This window comes from Athene cunicularia, assembly GCF_003259725.1.
Source record: "Athene cunicularia isolate RWA chromosome 5 unlocalized genomic scaffold, athCun1 chr5_part3, whole genome shotgun sequence".
Classification (NCBI taxonomy): domain Eukaryota; kingdom Metazoa; phylum Chordata; class Aves; order Strigiformes; family Strigidae; genus Athene; species Athene cunicularia.
In genome coordinates this window covers 3,802,657-3,825,626 of record NW_020799103.1, presented here as the reverse complement: position 1 = coordinate 3,825,626, position 22,970 = coordinate 3,802,657, and the positions used below count along the sequence as shown (strand labels likewise).

The window sequence follows — 22,970 nt, the reverse complement described above, 5'->3', positions numbered from 1 at the left end:
TAATAAGATCTGAGTTGTTAAACCCCCAGACTCTACAATAAACTGGATATATCAATGACTAGTATTAGTAGCAATAGTGTTGTAATTATTGTATTCCCTTTGGCTTATGTGAATGTCCAGTTTTATGTAATTTCCTCTCGTAGCCATGGTGTTATGAAGCATTCTTCTCTATCTTGAAATGTTGCTTTATAGTCACTTCTAGTTCATTTCTTGGGTTTAATGAAAGGGAAATTTTTAAGTAAATATTTCTCATTAACAGCAAAGTAGGTAATCTTGACCTTTAGGGTTTATTCTGAAGAAGAAAGGAATGAAACAAATTTTCCAAATTTGAAGTGTATACATTTTATCTTAAAAAAAAAAAATCCCAAATGCTAAATTTAAAAGTGAAATAAAAAAGCAGGAAATAAACTCTGTTTTGGCCAATATCCCATGAAGGATAAGCAGTATGTCTGGGAGAACTTTAATCTCCAGTGATTTTGAAAACCTGTGGTTTGAATTTCTTTCTCTTGTTAATGTAAGTACTGAAAGTGTCAGTACTTGTGCATGATATTAGGAGTGTTGCAGTACAACAGGATTTTGCTGTGATTTGTTTCTTAAGTTTCCCCACTGCTATCAGTGTTCTTTCTCCTTTACGGATATACATCTCCTTTCTTTCTTTCCTCCCACTCTTCTTCATTGGGCTGGTTTTTTACTCTTAAGCTCCAAAGCACACTATTCTGGTACATATCAAAGTTATATTCGTTTTGTTTTCCTCCTTTAGTATTTTTTACAAGTTAGATATGAATGACAACTTTCTTATTTTCAGCCTTTTTGGGTTTGTGGGTTTTCTTTTAATATTTTCATAAGTGATTTATAATAGGGAGGAAATTGTTTCCAAGTCACTCAAAGAATGAATTAAGAGTCTCGCTGGTTCTGTATAAAGAAAATCTATCTCTGTGTATTTTTGTGCCACAACATCCCTGTGTATTATCTTCCAGCAGCCAGATTAACAGATGAAATAGTGAAACTGTATGTTGCATTTAATTTTCTCCCAAACAACATATTTCAGATATCTTTCTAAATAAATGTCAGAAATACGTTGTTTCAAAGGGCATGATCAAAATTTTACCGCACAAATAATTGGGTAGTTATATTGTTAGGAATTTTTTTCCTAGCATTAACATTGCTATTGTTTATATTTACTAAAAATAAAGAAAATCAGAGATGGTTCAAATTTCAATGATTATTTACTCATTTGCTTCCCCCATAGTCTAGAGTTATGATAAGTATTAATTGTATGAAGCTCACTATGAATTTTTATTCCTAGTAATTTCTGATACTTAACTTCCAACAAAGAAGTTGAATATTAACCTTTATGAAGTCAGTGGGAGTTTGTATTTTTATTTCAGTATTCACAGTGTCTGTTAACAAGTATTGTCTCACTTCCTATACTATGAGTTCATGTGTCTTTTGAATGTGTTCATGATTTTGCTGTGGTTAGCTTTCAGAAATGGTGTGAAAAATTGTCTGTTTTTTTCAATATATCCATTTGTTTTGCCTATTTTTCTAGTTCTCACAGCGTTGAAATGCAGATGTAAAATGTCTATAAGAAATATCTTTATATAGCTTTAGCATGCCAAATATGATTAAGTTTTGAAAGGCATCAATTAATACATATTTTAAGTAAGTTGATTAGTATTTTAATAATTAAGAATATAAATATCAACACAGTTCTCCTAAATTAACAAAACCCCTTCCCACTAAACTGATATCATTAATGTTCATCAATACTTATGGGAAACCTTGTTAGGAAGATAGCACTATTTCTGTATCCCATCCATATCTTAGTTTTCAATCATTTTTTTTTTGCCTTGAAAAATTAGGAATACAATATTATCAAGCATTATTTTTAAAACTTTGGAATCATATTTTACCTGTTATCTCCATTGTACATTATATATTCTAGGAGGTAGACCAAAAGAGGGCTTTTATAGTGTTGTGAAAATCCAGGTGGGTGATTGATCTAACAAAAAAGAAAAAATTCCAACCATTCTTGTTTTCACAGAGGAAGATAAATACGCTCTTTACTCCAATTTGTTGTTCAAGTATTTTCTCGCAGAGGGAGTTGTCTGTGGACATGAATTGTTTGTTGCTTCTGCTAAAGAGCATCCTGACAACATCTTAAAGGTAAAGAAGACTCATAGCTTTTGATGAGTAAAGCTGAAATGTCTTAATGAATTTAAATACATTTGAAAGTGCACATATTGTGTAGTAAGAAATAAATCTTGGTGATTCATAAGAATGCGTTGGGAAGTCCAGGAGTATTTACACTGGCCAGATTGGGGAATTAAATTTAGCTCACTAGCCTGCATCTATGGATAGTGGAGTAAGATTCTCCCGAGGCCAAATCAGGTGAGAAGCCTGCTTATTCTTTATTTTAATTATGGATGAAAACCAGACAGACTACCTGGCTTAGTTGAATGATGTGAGGAAACCCACCTTCCTTTATGTGTATGTTTTGTTTTGTCTATTTTCTACTAAGAAACATGGTCAGTTTTGGATCAGGTCATATAGAAAGGTTTCTTTCAGACTTCAGTGTGCTCCTAATCAAACACTGATAATTTCCATTATAAGGAAATTATATAAGGGAAAAAGCTTGATCAGCACTGCAAGAAAATGCTGAAGTGTGAGGATAATCTTACAAAATTTCATTACATTATTTATGGTTTTTTAAGGCTGCTTTTTTCTAATTTCAAAAGCAACATATAATTTACTGATTACTTCTGCATTAGGTGAAGTCTGGCTATTTCCTTAAGAGTCTTCAGAGACTATTTCTGGACAAAAGTATTACTTTTCTTTTTTTCCTACCTAGTGATGGTAGATTCTATGCCTTATCTATTCAATATTACCTTCAGCATTCAAGAAAAAGTATATTCTTAATGAAATCAGATGATTATGGTTATGAAGAATTTAGTAATTTTTTTTAATGATCTTGAACCAAAGAGGGTTCATTTAGGGCTGAAATTTTTCTAATTTGTTGTGGTTCAAAATACAGCCTAAACAAATAGGTTAGAATTTGATTATTATAAGAACATGCTGTATTTTTAAATAACTGATAATCAAGTAATTGACTCTCTGACTGTAGAATACAGAATCATTGTGGTTGTTTTTCTCATCAAAATTAAATTATTAAAATGAATATTTTTATTACATTGCATTAAAATTTCTTAAAATTGAGTTGTTAACAGATTTTATTCTTCTATCAGTCACTTTTGAATCAATTTTTCATAGCATGTCATAATTTTCCTAGCTCCTGTTCTTTATGCTTTTGCAAGTTAATCAATAGAGGTTGTTAAGTACATCTGTCCTTCTTGTACCAGTTTGTGGTCAGTTAGCTTGGTGTGACTTACTGAGCTCAGTTTTCTGGTTTGACATAAGTTTTCCTTCTTACCAGACGCTAGCTAATAATCCTACATTCATCCACTGTAACTCCATAGTGGTGTTACTATAAGAGAACAACATTACTACACAAAAGTTCAGGCAAACATAATTTTTTCTTGTTTTCTTCCTCCATTTGTGTGTTTATCTATCCAACAGTACTCTTGTACTTTTCTACTCTTACCTTGATTATTCAACACTTCCTTTGATTAACAGACAAGGCACAATAGAGTTGATTTCTCTGATTTGTGTTGCTGTCTTGAAATTGCTTCGGTGAAGTAACCCTGTAATATTCTAGGCATCAATCTAGAAAATTGTGTACTTTCACACTTGGAAAGCTTAGGCACTTGTTGAAATGCTGATATGTGTAACCTAAAAAATATTATTGCCTCACCTAGAAATAATCCATCTAAGACTGGCTTTGGCTGCAGTTAGGTCTCCAAATCCCAGAGGCAGAGGAGTCTTCCCTACAACTGCCTGACTTGACTTTTAAGACAGAGGACCTTCAGGTGCTTCAAGAAGTCCTCTCCTGTCCTAAAAATTAGCTGTTTGGAATTTGGATGTCTCTACGCAGTCAAGATTCTAATATAACAGATCTGATTGTTGAATAACATTGCATTTTATTTAATGAGATTAGTAATTAATTTATTTTCAGTATCTGATTGGACTGCATTCTTTATTGGAAAGGTAACATACATACGGTACATTTCAACCTGAATTACATATTTTATGCATGTTTTTTATTTTATAAAATTCAAGGATGTATTCAATATATTCTGTAGCTAGTACTCTAATTAACTTGTGTTTTACATAGAGGCAGCTCATTAACTGCCTTATGTCCATATTGTGTGGTCAGTCAATTTATACATTCACTTCTCTGCTGAGATGCCGTAATTGCCCTGTTCTAATTTTATGATGTGATTGGAAGTTTCTTGAACCTATAACCAAGACAAATATTGCTGGTAGTAGGAAGGGGAAAAGACATTCTTAGAGACCATAATTATCTTGAAATTGTGTATAACTAAAAGACAAGCAGAGGATAAAAAGCCCTGATCAGCTGCCTAAGATATATTATATTACCACCCACCAATTTATCCATCATCCTTTGAAAACATATTCATGCCTTTTGTAGTCAAAGCTCCTTCAGGAAATTGGCATTAAGACGTAATGCTGAAAAATTATACACCTCTGGTAAAACCTACAGAACTATATACATGCTGTTTTTCAGGAAGTATTTTAAACATTTGAGAGCATTTCTGTTCAATCTGTGTTCTTCAGCAAAAGGCAACTTTTTATTATAAGGGCATAAATACTAGGAATAGTATATAACATGAGAAATAGTATGGTATATTTCTGTGATCGGTCGTAAAATAATAATGATTGCATTGGTAAATAGAAAATTAATTCAATAATAAAATGACTAAAGGAAACATTGGATCTTAACATTCCATTTTCAGTACCGTACCTTATAAGTTTAGACTACAAATTATGAAAGGCTGTTATGTGCTCAAGCTTAACAACAAAGAAAACTAATAAAGTAGATAGGGCTTTTTCTTGTATCTATTTCCTTAACTTCACTGTGTTTAGTGCTTTTCTTTCTTTTTTATAATTCAGCACTCTAAAGTTAATGCCAGCTACTATGTAGTTGCATATAGTGTATGTATTTGAGAATGGAACATACATATTTGAGTATACAGTTATATTTATTACAGGGGAAATCTTAACTTAAACACTGTTATGCTTTTTGCAAGAAACAGCAAGCAAGGACGTTGAATATTTCCTTGAACATCACTGTAGCTAAAATTAAGACAGGTTTTGCATCCACTCCAATTTAGTTTGGGTACCAAACTGACTTCTGGAAGCCATAAAAATACAGTAACTATGTAACAGCTTAGTTCTTTATGCATATTCTCCTTGTTAGTGTCAAGGTATGGTTCCAGTCTTAAAAAGAAATAAAAATAAAAAAAACATTCTGTGTTTGTGGTGGCCTCATTTCTATTTTTTTCACTTTTCCTACTTCAGATTTGTCACTAAAATTCTAGAACTGCCTAAACTGCCTATATAAAAATTTCTTTGTCCTTTTTCCTAATTATTTTATCTAGACCTTGGAGAGGAACTAATTTAATGAGAACAAGTTTTAATGAGAAAAAATTGGATTATATTTGCCAGTTAGGAACTCAACTTGACCATAAAGAGTGCTTTGTGTTAAGTTGATTTTACTGTGGAACCTGTGCAAAGTTTGTCTCAAGAGGAAGACTGCTGGTCATAGTATGTGTTAGGAAATGGAAACTAGCATCCCCTGAAGCCTACTAATTTCCCTGTGGGACCTTGGCCAATGTTACCTCAATGACCATTCCACTGGGAACCTGGAAGCCTGAGGTGGAAGAGTGGGAGGTACAGAACTTCTTTCTAGAGCTGCATCTGTTCATCTCCTGAGGAAAAGCTGACCATTTTGTGCAATTACTGCATTTCTGTGGGATTTCTGTTTTCAAACTGGAATTTTATTACAGGATATTTCTAGACTCTCTTGAAATTGTCTTTTGGAGGTTCTTACAAGAAGAGAGAGTAAAGAGCACATCCTTCAAGGAATAAACATGTACTTTGACATCATCTGTGAGCCTGCCACTTATGGTGCGGATGCTTTTCCTACCTCTGCTATAGATGATCGCCTTCTTAGAAAGAAATGCATTCCCCAACATTCCACCCCCAGTCAAGTCCTCTGAGGCTTGCCATACTAAGGCATGAAGCAGTTATACATCTGATGTCATCGTACTTCCAAGTTTGAAAATGAACAGTGTGCAAACAGTTTGCTCTCTGGAGAACTAGACAGAAGATCCTCTTGAGTGGTAAAGCCCTTAGTGTGCCCTTTTATAAGGCACACAGCATCACTGTGTTTGCTGGACGTATCCTGAAGTCAATCAGGAGAAACCATGCTACTGGTGTAGAGTATCACTGTGAAAGGGAAAAATGCAGTGTCACTTGGCCACGAAGCTGGGAAGTGCATATAGAGAAGCGTAATGGTTTATTAAAAAAACAATAGGGACAAGATCAAAAAGGCCTCCAGGAACAAGTTTTTTAAAAAATCCTACCAAACAGAAGAGATCTCTAAAATAGAAGTGAAAATATATTTTAAGTCTGGCATTTTGCTTAAGTATGTCGTTTGGAGAAGACTGAAAAAATTCCACCTCCAACAAGTTGGTTATACTGAGCAGACCTGAAGAACAGAAAGTGCACACTTACACTTTTCCCACTAAACAGATGAATGCAGAAAGAATCTAGTAAAATATACTTTTGTTATTTCCAGGGTTATTTAAAAAAACAGCAGTCAACCAACGCACTGAGCTTCAGTGTATTCCTGTGTATGCAAACAGCCTCTTGAAAGAAACCATAGCTGTCTACACGGACTTTTTTATTCCATCAAAGTACATTCAAACATGATGCTTACATTTTTCCCACATAAATATGACTCTCAAACATTGTTTCGTTAAAATGAAGAATGCAGACCTGGAAGAAATGATCAGGCTGGTGAGCAGAGCTTTCCAAGCTTCCATTTTCAAAGAGCACGGTTCTAACTCCTTCCTCTCTTCTCTATGTGATGTTGTGAAAGAAGCTCTGTATGAATGCAAGAGGTATTTTTTCTATCATCTGACATTTTTAGATGCTACATAAAGAAATGTAAAGCATAACACCTTGAAAGGTAAAAATATATATGCAAGCAGGGCTACATTCCTATTATTCCTTTTTTCACAGTTGTATTTTCAAAATACGTGAGCTTGTTACAGCGATTCAGCTGCTATGTGCTGTTAAATGTTATCACAGAAGTCCAATTACATTTACAGCACTAGTGAACTTTCCTACCACCTCTTATCTCTTTCTGAAGTAAAGATAGCCTTGATGCACAGACTATGGTTGAAGCTAACCCTGGCAACTGTCTCAGAGTTTGAAAGTTCCTTCGAAAAAATCTAATTTCTTTACTATATAGCTCTTGCTTATCTGCTTACTTTTCTTGCTTGCATGTTGGATAAACGGAATATCTATTTTACATTTCTCTGTATTAAAATGCTAATATTTTATTGTAATATATAATTTTCTGCACTACAAGACTGTGTTATAAATGTGACAGCGAAGTTGTATGGGTGTGAAAGAGGATGCTGGAAAAAAAATAATCACTTCTGTTTAAAAATAATGAAATCCTTTCAGCAGTACCCACGCTGGGAACTCTCTAAAGTGTAAAGCTTAGTCTTTGTCAAAAGTTCAGACCAATCTAATAAAAAGATTTCCCAGAACCAGATTAAATGTTTGGCTTAAATTTCAAGTCTCCTATCTAACATTCCTTGACTCTATTAGGATATTTTCTTTCATGATCTTAGTTATGAAATTGTTTTTAAACACAGATCTTACTTAGCCTGTTAAATGTATCATAAAAGTAGTAGCTTAAAAAAATCAAATGTTTAGGCTTCAGTGTTCACAAATAACCATTTTACAAATTTGGTTCGTAACTTTGAAGAGCTGATTTGCTCAATTAGTGAACTGTTGCTTACAGTACTCATCTCTAAAAGTGTGCATGAATAAATCTGTTTAAGCTAGTGCATTATACACTGCAGGAGAATTTGCAGAAATTTGGACAAGGGCACTCTCATTTTTACTTAGTCTCACATTACTTTTTTAGTATATTGTTCTCTTTTTTGTTATATTTATCTTTTAGTTATATTTATCTTTTACTTACTTAAGCATTCATGATCTGATTCAGAAAAGGATTAAATTTTAAAAATCATCTAATCTTCTCATATGCATTCCTGGGTTTCAATGTTGTAAATGGGGCTGCAGTGCAAGGAAGTTATAGCAAAGGATTCTATGACTTGACTGTAGGGTTTACCTCTGTCTATGTGAAGTTGATAATATATTCTCATGGGTTAAAAAAAAAATACCCCTTAGGGTACTTTCAATTAACCTTTTTTATTTCATAAACCAGAAGAATATTACTTCCCTTTTCCCTTCACAAAATTCTCATTTATCCTGGGTTGACATCCATTTGGTCCTTTTGAATGTCAAATAAAAATTTCTGTAGAACAGCCTTACCTGGAGATGGAAATAAATTGTTGTACAAGGGCCACTGAAAGGAGAAAAATTCTGTATCCAGTCATTTGTGTTCTTTAACAATAGACCTTGTCTTCACAAGTGTTTACAATCAAAATAGAATCCTCCCCCCTTTTGGGAGTAGGGCCCTTTAAACTGACATTTATATAATACCTTATTGAAAAGAAAATATTTACCCTTCCTGACTTACCATCTGGTGTCCTTTAAATACTAAAAATTAACATAATGAAAAAGAGCCTTAAATTCATGTGAGTTCAAACTATTTCAATATCGTTGTGGTTAGAGATCAACTCGTACTCCCTTTAATATTTTCTTATTTCACATTTCTTTAATCATACCTGTGATGATACTGCATTGCAAAATAGTTGCGTAAAAAACATGTGAACAACATTTTTATTGATACATAAATAGAGAATGTTTAAAATTCTTTAAGTGCTATTAATGATACAGTTATTGAAACCCGTAAGGATCAAAGGATTTTATATGAGGGATTTCACATACAGCTTGGATTATGTTGCTAAATAATGGCACAGTAGTACTTCTTTAGCATTGTAAAATAGCTTAGAGAGGAGTATGATGCCTATAGTTGGTGTAATGCATTGGTAATTAAGAGGGTGTGAGGTTAAGCTTCATTAACTGCTGTGGGATTGTATCTTGGATTTTATTATCCCCTAGAGAACATAAGAAGTGAGAGAGGTCAAACTGTTAGAATCTGATTTTGCTTCGTGCATCTGCCAAAACAAGGCAGCAAAGTAATGTGGCAGCAAACACAGACCTGGATTGCCGGCAGATATGGGTTGCACACCATTTTATTACAAAGATAAAAGATTTATTAATGACATAAATTATTTCATGCTTGCAATAAAACCTTCATAAACTTGCTTTGTGGGAAACAAAAGTATTTTAATTGCGTTGGCATTTAGTATTGGCACTTTAGAAAACCACCTTTTTCCCCAACATTTTTTTCATTTTGAAACATAACGACAAGCTTCCTTCTCTCTTTATTCCTTCCTATCTCAGACAAATGCCCCAACCAAACTGTGCTTAATAACTTTAGCACTTGTCTGCCTTTTTGTCTGCATAGCAAAGACTTGTATTTTAGTTGACCCCAAGAAATGCTGTATATTTTCATTTTTTTTTAGCTAATGCACTGCTACATGCTTTGTTTTTTTATATACCTTATGAGAGATTTGTCTTTTAGCCTGGGAGAATGTAACAGTTCTCAGGAGTTGACACACTGATGATGCCACAAAATTGTCAGTCCCAAAGCTTTTCAAAGCTATATGATGTGGGAGCTGAGATATTTTTAAGCATAAATAGGTTAAATAGTGATATTACAGGCTGGTAAATGAACTCTCGTCTGTCTCTTGTTTGAATAACACATTTATTTCCAAATTCTGGGTGAAATTTCGGACACTTTAAACATTTTAGTAATCTTTTCTGGAATTTTGATTTTGAATCCAAGAATATGTTTAATCCTAAACAGGCTCACAATCCCAAATCCTTTTTAAAATTCTGATAGTTTCAGCAGAATTTAAGTGCTTTTTATATATGATAGAGGAGTACAGTTCTCAAACCTAAATAATGATTTAATAAGACTGCTAGAAACTAGTGCCTTTGTTTCTCAATTTGTGATCAGTCTGGGAGAAGGAGAGTTGTGCTAAAGCCCTGATCTTGATATTTTGAGGAAAAGCCCAGGCTTAGCCATCTTTAAATGTCAGTTATAGAAACCGTGCCCTCCACCGCTCTCCGTATGTGTTCTGCTCTATAGTTTTCAGTTCAGTTTTTGTATAGCTGTGCCAGAAGCCTGGCTAGTTTGACTGCTGGTCATAGCTCTTTTATTTTTCCTTCTATTTTTAAGAACAATCTTGAGAACTGATAAATGCTTTGTAGTTCTTGGACAGTAATGAAACCTTTCACGACTCTGAAGAGTTGTGAAGTGTATATCCAACGAGTCAGCCTGTGTCTTTGGGAATTTACCTATGTTATGACAACTGGAGACTTTTTCTCACTTAGGTGCTCGGTATCACTCAGGCATGGTCAGATTTGGAAAGAGCTATTTCTTGAAACAAAGAACAGCATTTAATTTGCAGTGTCAGAAGAGGGGAAAGCCTTTTATTACAGTTCTAGTTATCTTGAAGAGAAAAGAAGAGGATATGAAGATGAAATGTTTGAATCAATCCAATTTCAATATTTTCAATATTGCCCAAAAAGCAGGTTTATCTCTGTTCTGTGTCTGTAATTCTCCCCAGTCCCAAGCCTACTAACCAATTTTAAGCTTTCACCCTTTCCAAATGTGCTTATACAAAGATCTAATTCAAAGATTTTTGAAGATTATGAACTGGAATGAACCAGTACATCCTAAGGAAAAACAACATTAGCAGTCACCTATGTATTCTGTTTAGTGTTTTAGCAGGCTAACGAAGGCATGTATGTTGGCTTCTAGTCAATGTAGACATACCCTCAAGCACCAACTGTATGTTCTGCCTCTCTTTTGTACAGTTTAGTGTAAATGGGAGGGAAACAAGTGTAGACAGAAACTGGGATAGCGGTGATAATGTTAGGATGCAAATCTGGAGGTAAGCAGTCTTTATTAGCTCTGTTCATTAGTCTGTTATCTAAAATGTGTTCAAATTACAGATATACTCAGATCATGAATAGAATTGGAATTTTTTTTTTCTATTTGTGCTGAAGTACAACATCTTGAAATGTATTTAACCAAGTTACTATTTTAGGTGGAGCTCAAGCAATTGGTCTTCAAAATATCAGTCGGCTCCAAAGGCAGATTACCTTTTCCAGATTGCAGCTGCATTATGTTTGAAGCCTACCAAGAGTCCATAAAGTTCACAACCACCACATGGAAGAATATGATTCAGGATGTGCTTGCTTTAGAGCAAAGGGTTTGTTGGGATGGAATATTATATGCCTGTGAGACCTGGTAGCCTCAGAAACGTCTTAAATCTCAGTGCATCATGTGAGCATGTTTCTTGCATAGGAACAAGAACATGGTACATGTAAGAAACATTTTTCAGCTAAGCATGGTAGTTATTAGATACATGCATTTTGGAAAAACAACTGAGGAAATAAAGAGTTACTCGGTATGAGAGAATTCTTCACGTGCTTCTGGTTCCTTCTGTGGGGCAGCAAGGGACAAGACTGGGTAAAACAGATCTAAGCTCATGCATGTGCTAACTGCCATGGAACCGAGTCACGGATTTTCTCGTCTTGCTTTGTGTGAATTTAGTCATGTTTAAACAATCATTTTATAATGTTAGAAGTTTTTCATTATGTGAGAATGAAGTCTCATTATTATGTCCGAAGTTAAAAGTAAACTATATTGGAAAAAAAGGCTATTTCAGATGGATACTTAGATAGGTTTTCATCTCTAGCAGTCAAAATCTTTATCAGCTTCAGGTGAAACCATTTTTCCTTGATCTCTTAATCTGCTTCATTCTTAGCAACAGTTAAGGTATACCACAGTGCCTAATTGTGTTGCACTGATACTGTGTCTTGTCTCTGATTGCTTTGGGCTGAGCTTCTCAGATGTCAACAGCTGGTATTTGTAATGTCTCCCTTCCATATAGTGCCACGTAGGTGGTTTTGCTCTGTGTTTGTCTGCAAGGCAGGAACTTTGTTCAGTTTTGTACGTGAGGGTTTTGAAGTAGCTTGTACTTTATCAGTAACACATGGAGAACCTCTCACCCCTTATTGTCTTGACTCTGTTCTATTTTAGCATAAAATACAGTCTCTGTATAAAACATACATTAAGTGTGATTATATAAAAGCAAATGTATATAACTAAATGTCCCTATCTCAGATTTGTCTGACAATTATTACATAATAACAATAAATCAGTAGTACAAGTGACAGGCATTCACAGTAATTCTAGAGAAGAAAAATAGTAAATACCTATAAGAAAATATTGGTGCTGGTTTTCTCTTTACTTACAGTAAAGGTGAATGGTAAAATGTATCATTTCCTGGAATTCAGCTTTGCAGAGGATGTGATAGCTGCCCAGTGATACTACTGCAGGATAAGGTACCAGCTTGGTCCATCAGTGGTGGGTCCTAAAACACAGGCAAGCTCAGGGAGTTTGATGGAATGCTCAGGCAGGATTTCATGATCTCTTCCAAACTGTGGCTGGCACTTTTCAGAAAAATAAGAGGTTACCCACCACTATAAAAAGTGCGTGGGAGCCAGTTGATCTTGGTGAGTGAAAAGAAAAAAGATATCTGGAAATGTTCTGGCCTACAGAATTATTCCTTTACAGATAGCACTTTTTAAATGAAGGTTGATTTAATTTTTTTTTTTTTTAATTAGTATAATTGAGCAATATTTTGAGATGATCATGTATCAGCAGGTCTTCACTGAAAAAGATGCTTATACCTTAGCCAGCTTAAATCTATGAATAACTGTACTAGGAAATTAAATCTACGTAATAGTTTAGTAATTTGTTTTCAAAATAATACCTTAATTGGAAAATAAAATCAATTAATTCTTTATTGTGGATGTCTGAGATAAAATTAGAAATTCAAAATAACATCTTTTTTAGAAAAGTCTTTTATATAATATCTTAGAAGTGAATGCAAATAATTTGTATGTGCATATATGTAAAGTACATTGGTGTGCTTTTTAGGTCATGTTTGTATTTATACTTTCTCTGAACCTTTCATACAGTGTTCTGTTTACGTTTCCTCCTGTCAGACATCTTTGCCTTTGGTTTGGAAGTTTGCCTGCTTCCTTTCTGGGTAGATATAAGGAAACTTTAACAAAAGTAAATCTATTTTTTTTTACAGAAACATCTGTTCCAAATCTATAAATTTAAAGAAAGCTGTAAATACTAGCTTAAAATTGTAATTTTGGGGTAGCTTTCCTACCCATAAAGCTTAATTTTTACAACCACAGTAATACAAGTTTGTTGTATAGAAGTGCATCTTTTAAACAAGCTGTAAGAAATCAAAATTTAACTCTGTACATAACCATTCCCATGAAGAGCCTTTACCAGGCCTTTGCAGTTCATTTGCAAAGAGAAAGTGAATGAAACAAAATTATTTCCTTGATGGTGTGGCTTGCATCTTCTGCTTAGCTGCTGAAACTCATAGATACAGTTGTTCTGTTTCTGCAACTTTTTTGAAGTAACTACATAAAAGTTTACATAGCTTCCAGTACCTTTTATTTGGGAGGATGTACTGACCAACCTCTGAAAAGAGCAACAGAAACAACTGTCCTGAAATTAGAAACATTTGTTCTCAGTTTTGTAGATACACTGTAGATACAAAATATAGCTGTAGATACTATGTTAAAGAAACAAAAATATCAGGTGTTGTTGATGAGATTACTTACTGAACTATATACTGGTTTTCTCTCCTGTAGTCCTTAATACTGAATTAGCATAATACTAAATCCAAAATGGATTTGTTTAGACTTTCGTTGTCTTCTTTTTGTCTGTTTGTACCACATCTGCCTACATAAAACCATGAATATCATTTAGAAGTTTATGGTCAGTATCAGCTCTGCCTATGTTCAGTGTTTCATGTGTATCCCACACTTCAATTAAGATTCTTATAAAGTTCTCAGATTTGTTTTATTTTATGTCTTCACACACACTTGTGACAGAGATACTGGCTAGCTCTATCTATTTTTAACCCTTGAGACCACATCTCAGTTCTTCTGGAGTCTTTGCTTAATGAAAGCATAGTTTTCAAGTAAGTCTTGATCTATTTTAAGTAGATAAAGAGTTCCTGTGCGCTCCAGTTTACACAGACAGGTGATAAAGTTGAGTCAGGAAACTTGGTTGCACTTCATTCCTCTAGTAGGTGTAGAAGCCCCATGCCTAAATTCTGAATGCTGTGCTTGATATCCACCCAGCTGTTTACTTTTTCAACAATGCAACAAAGGTAGAAAGCAGAAAGTTTGTAATAAAATATTTTTCCTAGTCTAGGTCTAAGTCAAAGCTGCAGTTCTGTCCTCATAGAACAATTAAATCCACCTGTGTGTAATGCTGCTTAAAAAAAAAAAAAAAAAAGGTGCTAGAAGTGTTTACATTACAAACTTCTAAAAATTCCAGGATTAAATAATTGCCCTTCCTTTTACTCCGTTGTTTGTTCACAAGTATCTGTCCTTAGTAGATATCATGCCTAATGGTTAGCAGAAGAGAAAATTCAAACCATCCCGTTACAGTTGTTTTCAGACTGTGTAGGCTATTGTGATCTGTTGAATACTTTGAAAGATATACAGAAGATAAAAACAAAAAGTGATCTTACTATAAAGTAGGCTTAAATTCACTGCGCAGAGAATTTACCTGTTCACAGATAGAGAACAGTTTGGGAGATCAACCTTTAAAGAAAGATTTTTTAAAAAAGAACATGGATGCTGCTCAAGATGTGTTATTTGCGTAGAGTATACAATGGGCTATTTCCATTCTGCATTCTCTTACAATTGTAGAATTCATTTTTCCCATAATAATTACATGGTTTTTTTCATGCTCAGTATTAGTAGGAACCAGTCTTTCAGAACAGTTATTTTAATCAAGTTTTGTTACAGATTTTACAACTGTCCATTATATTAAGATAGCTCTATTAGCTAACTGGGGGGGGGGGGCACACTGGGGAGTAAAAATCTTAATTGCCAGTTCTACTGTAGGTAGCTGACATGTTTTCACTCTCCACCTGTAGGAACTTCCAGCCCCTTTGCTTGATGATACCTACAGAAAAGAACTGGGAGAAGAATCAACAGCTGTTAAGTCCGAAGATTCTCAGGATTCTATGAAAATAGCCTGGCGCTACCAAAATTTACCAAAAATGGAGGTAATTGGTATTTCATGCTTATTTCCTCTTGCAGTCAAAATGAAATTTGCAGAGCAAATGCTTTTTAGTAGAATCTAGAGAGCCGAACTGCTAATGGACAGTGTTACAGGATGGTCTCCTGAGGGTAAATTATCATACACCGCTATATTTTTTGATTACTAGAGATACAGAGAGAAGGGGAAATTCAGAGTTTGCAGGAACTGTAAAACTTAATACAGACAATAATAATTTAAAAATTAAAAACCATTAAAGTTCCATGAGATTTTTCAGTGAGTATTATTGAGACAGCTTTTTATGAAAGCTTGAATAATTTGGTCACTTACAAACTTTGCCCAAATTTAGTTGTACACAAATGGCTTAAGCAGGTTTAATCAACAGTACTTACTGATCTCTGTAGTGAAAGCACTGTGTCGTAGCAAGCTGTTGACCTGCTTATCCATGTGCATAACAACTAAAGTAAGCACTTGAGATTATATCAGCTTCACTGTCACTAGAAACTAATCACTGTGCAGGGAGAATATAAGAAAGAAGCTCAGTGGTCAGTCTTTCAGAGTTTACAGTTGTTAGTGTTTTGTTAATAATGTATCTTCCGTGGCTGGTAACTTGCTTAATGAATCCAGTGGCACAATCACCTTTAATAAAATTACAGCATTTTTGACTATTGAGAACAAAAAACTTGTTTTGTCTATACATTTTAGCCTACATTTATAAATTCTGGTTTAGATGTAGTCATAACTGCCCAATAAGTTCAGTCGTATTCTTAAAAAACATAATTGGAATGTGACAAAATGATCTTACAAGGCTTGGCATGTTTGGTTTTCTGTGAAATTGCACAGACATGGCTATATAGTTGTGTCAGAAAAGACTTATATATGGTGACATGCCAAATCAAACAGCCTCCAGGGTAATCATATAATCTCATCAATTTTATTATTGTGGAGCTTGCTGTGCCACTCTGAACCATCCCCAAAATAATTTGTCTGTTTTAAAAACTAGCCAAATTCCTTGTACGTTGATATGGAAACAATTGCACGTTGGTAACAAATAGCGTTCTGATGTTCTAATAAAATAGAAACACATATAAATAATCCAGTTGGGTGTGCACTCATCTTTTATAACTTCATAGAAGTAATCACTTCTTCCACTAATATAATATTTTTCTACCATACCTAATGTACTTGTCCTTGATTATTGAAATCTGATAATGCAAGATAGAACAGAATGGTCAGTCTTCTGTGGGGTGTTTCCTCGTTATCATGGTCTCTTTGTGAACTGGATGCTGATCATTCTCAATAGTTGAGGTACAGTATTTTTAATGTATTTGTTAAATTGTTAAAAATCAAAACTTGCAAATGAAAGTCTTAAGCTATCCATAGCTAAAATTCCTCATGATATTTTAATTAGTGAAAAATAGTTTTGAAATTGATATTTTTCAGTATTTTACAATGCAGTTATAAAATTTTGGTGCTGTGTTAAATTAGATTGTTGAATATACTCCACTGAGAAAAAATCTGATATAGCCTTGCAGCACCCTGGATGTTTAATACACCTAGTACTATCATTTAATTAACAACTTCGATTGTCCTTTATTCTTTAAATTTTCTTCTGGCAGAAAAAAAAATAATGTTGAATGAAATTTCAAGTCATATTTTCCAAACTGATTGAACTAATACACTAGTACATTTTCAAAATCTACTCTCAAATAGTTTCAAGTATGAAAGAGAGAAAATAGCTTTGCTTTTAACTGAAACTCTAAACATGTTAGCAGAAAACTTTTCCATCCAATATCTGGCTTTACATGACATAAGAATGCTGAGTAAAAGCTGTCTTTGTGGTATTTTTGATGCTTAATTTAGTTTTTATTTCTAAGTAATAAAAGAGATTTTCACTGGTAGTTCAGATATTCCCTTCCCATTTATTAGACCTCATACAGACTAGTTAGGTAACTCATTTTTGTTCTTATCCATGGTATTTATATTAGTACTCTTCATAACTACCACAGTTTCTCTTTATATATTGCATATAACTTGTACATCAGAAAAAGAAGATTTAAAAGAAATCTCTCGGAGAAACAGGTTGTGTTGTGCTTGATTGGCCTTTGCCGGTTTGTTACTTACTTCTGTATCAGAAGTTAATTTCATTTAAACTTTTGAGTATATGGCTAGCCTATTTTGCAATGCAAGAGAGTGTGGGGTTTTTTTCTTTTTTCTTTTTTTTTTTTTTTTTTTTTTTTTTTTTTTTTTTTTTTCTGCTTATGTTCTTGGGGCAATATATAAACTGTCACAGCATGAAATCAATTTTCTGCCTTGATTCATCCTAAATCTGAGATTTCTAGCACATTAGTATTGCAATTAGAAACATTAACAGCAGACGGTAGCATAAAAGCACGCTCTGCTCACTGACAATTTAGTGTATTTCTCCTTGTGCAAGATAGGAATCCAGGAAAGAACAGGCTTGAGCCTCCAATCCACTAATAAATTTATCAGATCAAACTTAAGAGGAATGGAAAGTCTCTGCTTCGCACTCTCCATGGTCATTCTGCTAAGGCAGATTATTCATGCTTACTTGATTCAGGTAGGCTTTTTGCAAGCTTCCCCGCTAAGCCTGGGAATGCAGTACATTGAGGCCTATTCATAGGCTTCTGACATAGACCGAGCTTTTATTGCATGGTGTTTTATTATAGCCAAATCCTAGTCTCCACCCAGTTTGTAGGCACTGTGCTTATTCTTTTGAATCAAGAGAGGTTATCACCTACCTTAATCCATGCAGCAGGGTGGATTAAGGACACCAATGTGCCTCAGGATTCTCAAAGAGGATCCTGGAAACTTCTTGTTTCTTCTTTTTTGCTGTCTTTACTAAACTCTATTGGGCCTCAGTAAGGATTTGCATCTGAAATGGGCAACCTGGAGCTTTTCTCAATGAAGACATCAGATCAAAGTTCAGTTAGTCAAGGCCTTTCTAAAACATTAAGGGAGCTTGGAAGTACACAATAAAAAGATGAGCTCTGGCAGAGATTGCAGTAAAAACATTCTGATCTGTAATCCGGATAAAGAATAGATTATAGGCCAAAGAACAGCCCCTGTTTAAATTGCTTTCAAAATCCTTGTTTTAAATAAAGTTACATTTTGCATTAAAAATATTTAATTTTGATAGATTGTTGTGTTTTGTTGGACCTCCTTCTTTAAAAATCAGATGCTAATAAATAAATTGGAACACTGACTTAGAGAATGTGATTTTTTCCACCTTTTTTTGAGTAAAACTGATCTGTCTCTTATGTCTAGATATACATGAGCAATCTTGTGGGGTTTTTAATTAAAAAGTAATTATTTGCTTTAATGAAAAGGTTTGGGTTAGTTTGGTTATTCTGTTGGTTTTGTAGGAAAGATATTGCTACTATTTATATTATCTGATAACAGAATAATGGAATAATTTCTAAGTATTTAAAGAAAATTATTCTAATTAATCTTAACAGTTTAATATATTTTTGGTAAGCTCAAACATGAAATAAAATTGTGGAAATACATAGCATGATTGATTTCAGAAAGCTAACTATAAATACATGGCCATGTCTGGCACGTTTGTATTCTTTCTTTTTACTGTTATAGTACTTATCAGCAATACCAAGGTTTATGAAAACCACAAGATTTCTATAATTATTGGACTTACAACTAAATAATTTGTTGCTCAACACACTAGAAATTATTGGGATCACATTATTATAATAATTCAGTATACCTATCATCATTTCTGTATGTAGCAAGAATAGGAGATGTTGAAATCGGAGCAGGAGTTGCTCTAAAGAATTTTCACTGCATGCACACACAACCCTGCTCAACTTTCAGATAGTGGATAAAATGTATATATTGGCCTACTTAAAAGAAAAATCCTTTTATGGAATGTTCTAACTTTTTCTAGAATCTACAGAGAAAGTTTTGAAATTCTTTGGGGTATTTCTGGTCACTGTTCAAAAGTAATTCCATTGTTTAAGTACAAAGTAGATTTCATTTTACCTACCAATCCAAACCTCTCTTCAGAACAATCTGTAAAAGGTATTCTGTTCTGCAGTGTGAATATGTCTTTAATATCTCTTAATTTCAGCTCTTAGCTTTTCTGTCTCACCTGTTCTCTTTCACAACCATCAAGATATTTTATTTCAGTATATTATCATTTATTGTATGGTGGCTATTGGCTCTTAGGGAGGGTTCAGCTTAGCAGTAAGTCTTGGAATTGGGAGACAGAAAAATTACTTTTAGATATTTTTGCACATTCCTACACTGTACAATACACATTCAGGTGCAGTCCAGGCTTAGGGTAGCTGTCCTCAAAATAAACTAATAGGTAGTCTTTCTTTTGACCTGCAGAGCTGCTGTTAAAAGTCTAGGATCCAGCACCTTTCTGGTCCAGGCATCTTACCAGTTAGAAATATTGTGGGTTTGACTGATACTTGTATTAAAAAACTATTTGGTTATACTAAATGACCTTTCTTTTTCCTCAAAAGAGTTAGAACAGTTGATGAGAGATAATCTGATTTGGGACCACAGTGATGTTTGTGCCATAACCTAAAGATCATTTTTAATATTGCTTTGGTAATCTGTTACTCCTTTACCGTATGTACATTAAAAACTACTATATAGTGGTTTACATTTGTGCTAAGTGTTTTCCTTCCCTAGGAGAAAGTAACTTGTCTGTGAGGTTTACTCTGCTTGATTGTCCTTCTCAGGATAGCTTTTTTTTTTTTTTTAATGGGAAGGGCAGAAAAGATTAAGAAGGTGGGTTGTTACATGAAGAGCCAAAACTGTTCAATTCTTGCAGCAGAGAACTACCATATACTTGAATACTGCATATTAAAACAATCTAGGGGTTTTTTAACATTAAATGTGAGATTCACATGATGTTGCAGGTTGCATGGTGAGCTCCATTAATGTGGAACAAAAATATGCATTTATTTCCTCTGTTTATTTACTAGCAGAACATATTAAAAATGTGTCATTCCTGCTGTGACATATATTACATTTGGAATGTTTATGATGTTTTTTCTTTTGACAGATAATAATTTAATAGGTTATTGTAATCAGTACTGTTGTTTCCACAGGCCAGCCCAACATCTACAAAGTTTGGCCATTATTATGATGTTTCTAAAACAATGCCTCCAGAACTGTTTCAGTCCGTAAAATGGCACAGTTTTTACCTTCCTGAAGAATTGTCTTTACAGCCTAAAATGAAAACATGGTAAGTTCTAAAAACACGCTTCTGTTGTGTGTTCAAATTCTCTCTGCATATTAGTACTAAAGGGTATTTTTGCATCTACACTTGCTTGAAAAATCTTGTAGCCATGCATGGCTCACAAGCAGTTCAGCTCTGGGTCTCATGTCGGTGCTACATGCCATGACTGGCAGCAAAGCTGCTGTGGCACACAGACAGCTCAGTACTCTGACTCCTCAGCCGTGGGAGCAAGCAAGTTGGCAGGGACAATTAAGGCAGACATTACTAGGACAGCCTAGGATGCAGCTGCATGTTCAGTCCAGCCCTACTGACAGCTGAGTGTGGGGACTGGGGGAAACTATCTGTCTATGAACTACTCCCTGAGCACCATGCCCATCAGCTTTCAGAAATGTGTGTGTCAGGTAGCTATCAGTTTTAGGAAGATATCCATACAGTTTTTAGGGCTAAAAAGACAGACCATCCTTGACCTACATAGCGTAGAATGCTACAACAGATTAGTTTATTGTGTGACTTTTACTTCTCATATCCTACAGCTTCACCTAAGGAAAATACAAAGTACTGTAAATAGAATTACAATCACTAATTATGTCTTGCACAACACCCCTAATTCCAGAGAAAATCGTAAACTCCTCTCTGTAATGAATAACATTGTTTATGTCTATGAGTAATGAATTAAGAAAGACCAAGAGAAAATGAGTGACAGTAGCGAAGACTCATATTAGCCTGTAGCACACATGTTCATTGTATCTTTCTTGGAGACATTTCAAGTCAAGTCAAACATCAAATATGGGCTAGCAATCTCTTTGTTCTGCCCAGTCACTTAATTTCTATAATACCTAGTTTTATAGATCCCAGTGTATAGGGCCAGCTCCTGGAAATGGTAGTACAGTATGATTTATTGTGACTGATTTTCATTACAGCACACTCAAATATAAAAACTGAGATTCATGAAGGAAGTGCAGTATGAAGCACCTTTCTTAGAGCTGTAGAAAAGAAAAATCCAAGTCTGTTTATAATTTACTTCTGTGTTAGGTGTTGTGATGTTTTAATAAAAAATATACTTTCGGGAGAAAGCAGAGAACTTGCATTTTATTTTTTTTATAGTAAATATTTGAACAAACTTTATATATTATGTTTATTTTTTTCTTTTAGTAACAGGGCTGTACAGGATAGACAAAAGAGATAGGTTGCAAGTGCTTATATTGTTATTGAGCAATATAAGTCCCTTCTTGTCTTTTCTCTAGCTAACTAGAATGTCTCATGACTCTGGGCTTAGTTCCATTAACTGTATGACTGTCCAATATTTGTACATTTTACATTAAAATCAAATTAACTTGTATGTGTAGTATAGGAAATGGACTTTAACTTTTATGCATTTGATTTTATAAGCCTCACTTAACTATGATATTTTCCTTGTGGACTATACTGACAAAAACTCATCATTCTTACTATATGAATTCTTACTTTTAGTTTTAATCAGACAGAAAGATTAGATTTAGTTAATTTGCTTGGCAAATTGATAGAGCAGAGTGATGAGGTGAGGAACATGATCAGATAAGGATGGATTTTGGAAGTCTTATCTTCTTTAATTCTCCCTGCACCCACAACGTGGGTCTCCTTCAAGAAGGCTCTCCTGAGGAAATGAAAAATTGTATTGTTGGGAGTAAAGGCAGGTCCCAAAGTAACAGACAACCACCATCTAAACGTTCTTTTCTTAGACCACAGTGCAGTGTGGTAAGGAATAGGGAGGAACAGTGAACTCTCATACAGAAATCTGTGGGAACTGTGAAGAGATATGTATGACTCTCATTTACAGTAGATCATTTGTTTTCTAACCTTAATTATGGTCTTTCCCCGACCACAAACACCACCCGTTTTGGATTCCCTGTAGTAAAAAGGTTGCGCTAGGTCAAGGTTAAGACAAGGTGAGAAGAATTTTTCAGAATTACAGCCTCTGAAATAAAGCTTATTTCTCCATAAAGAAATTGAAGATTTAAATTTCCCATAATTACAGTCATTCAATTTTGAGACTCATTTTTAAAATAAGCTGAATTAGAATTAAAACTTTTGTTCATCACTGTTGTACAACTGGAGTTTTTTTAAAAAATTATGGAAGTAGATAAGCTACTTTTCCCATTACCCCAAAACCTGAATTGATGTGCACCTAGCACAGTTGCTATCAGCAAATTGGACAACCCAATTTACGTAAGGAAAAAGCCAGGTTAGAAAATGCATAAATGTTTTCAGGCTGGGACCCAATGAAGTTCATCAGTAAAATGTAAAGAATTGTCAAATTTCCATAAAGTCAAAAAGGCCAAAACAATGCCTGTCTTTAAAGAGAGAAGGTAAAGACATCTGTGGGATAACAACTGTGCTCTGAAAAATACCAAAAAAATAATATCATCTATTTTTAAGCTTCTAGGGTAG

General features: G+C 34.2%; 1 protein-coding gene across 1 annotated transcript in view; it reads left to right on the top strand.

The window, feature by feature from the left end:
* ELP4 (elongator acetyltransferase complex subunit 4) overlaps positions 1-22,970 on the top strand; it is a 136,502-nt gene that overhangs the window by 6,153 nt on the left and 107,379 nt on the right. The window contains exons 3-5 of the mRNA XM_026850901.1: positions 2,045-2,166; positions 15,189-15,320; positions 20,413-20,549. Of these exons, the coding sequence (XP_026706702.1) occupies positions 2,045-2,166; positions 15,189-15,320; positions 20,413-20,549 (391 nt within the window). The remainder of the gene's footprint in view (positions 1-2,044; positions 2,167-15,188; positions 15,321-20,412; positions 20,550-22,970) is intronic.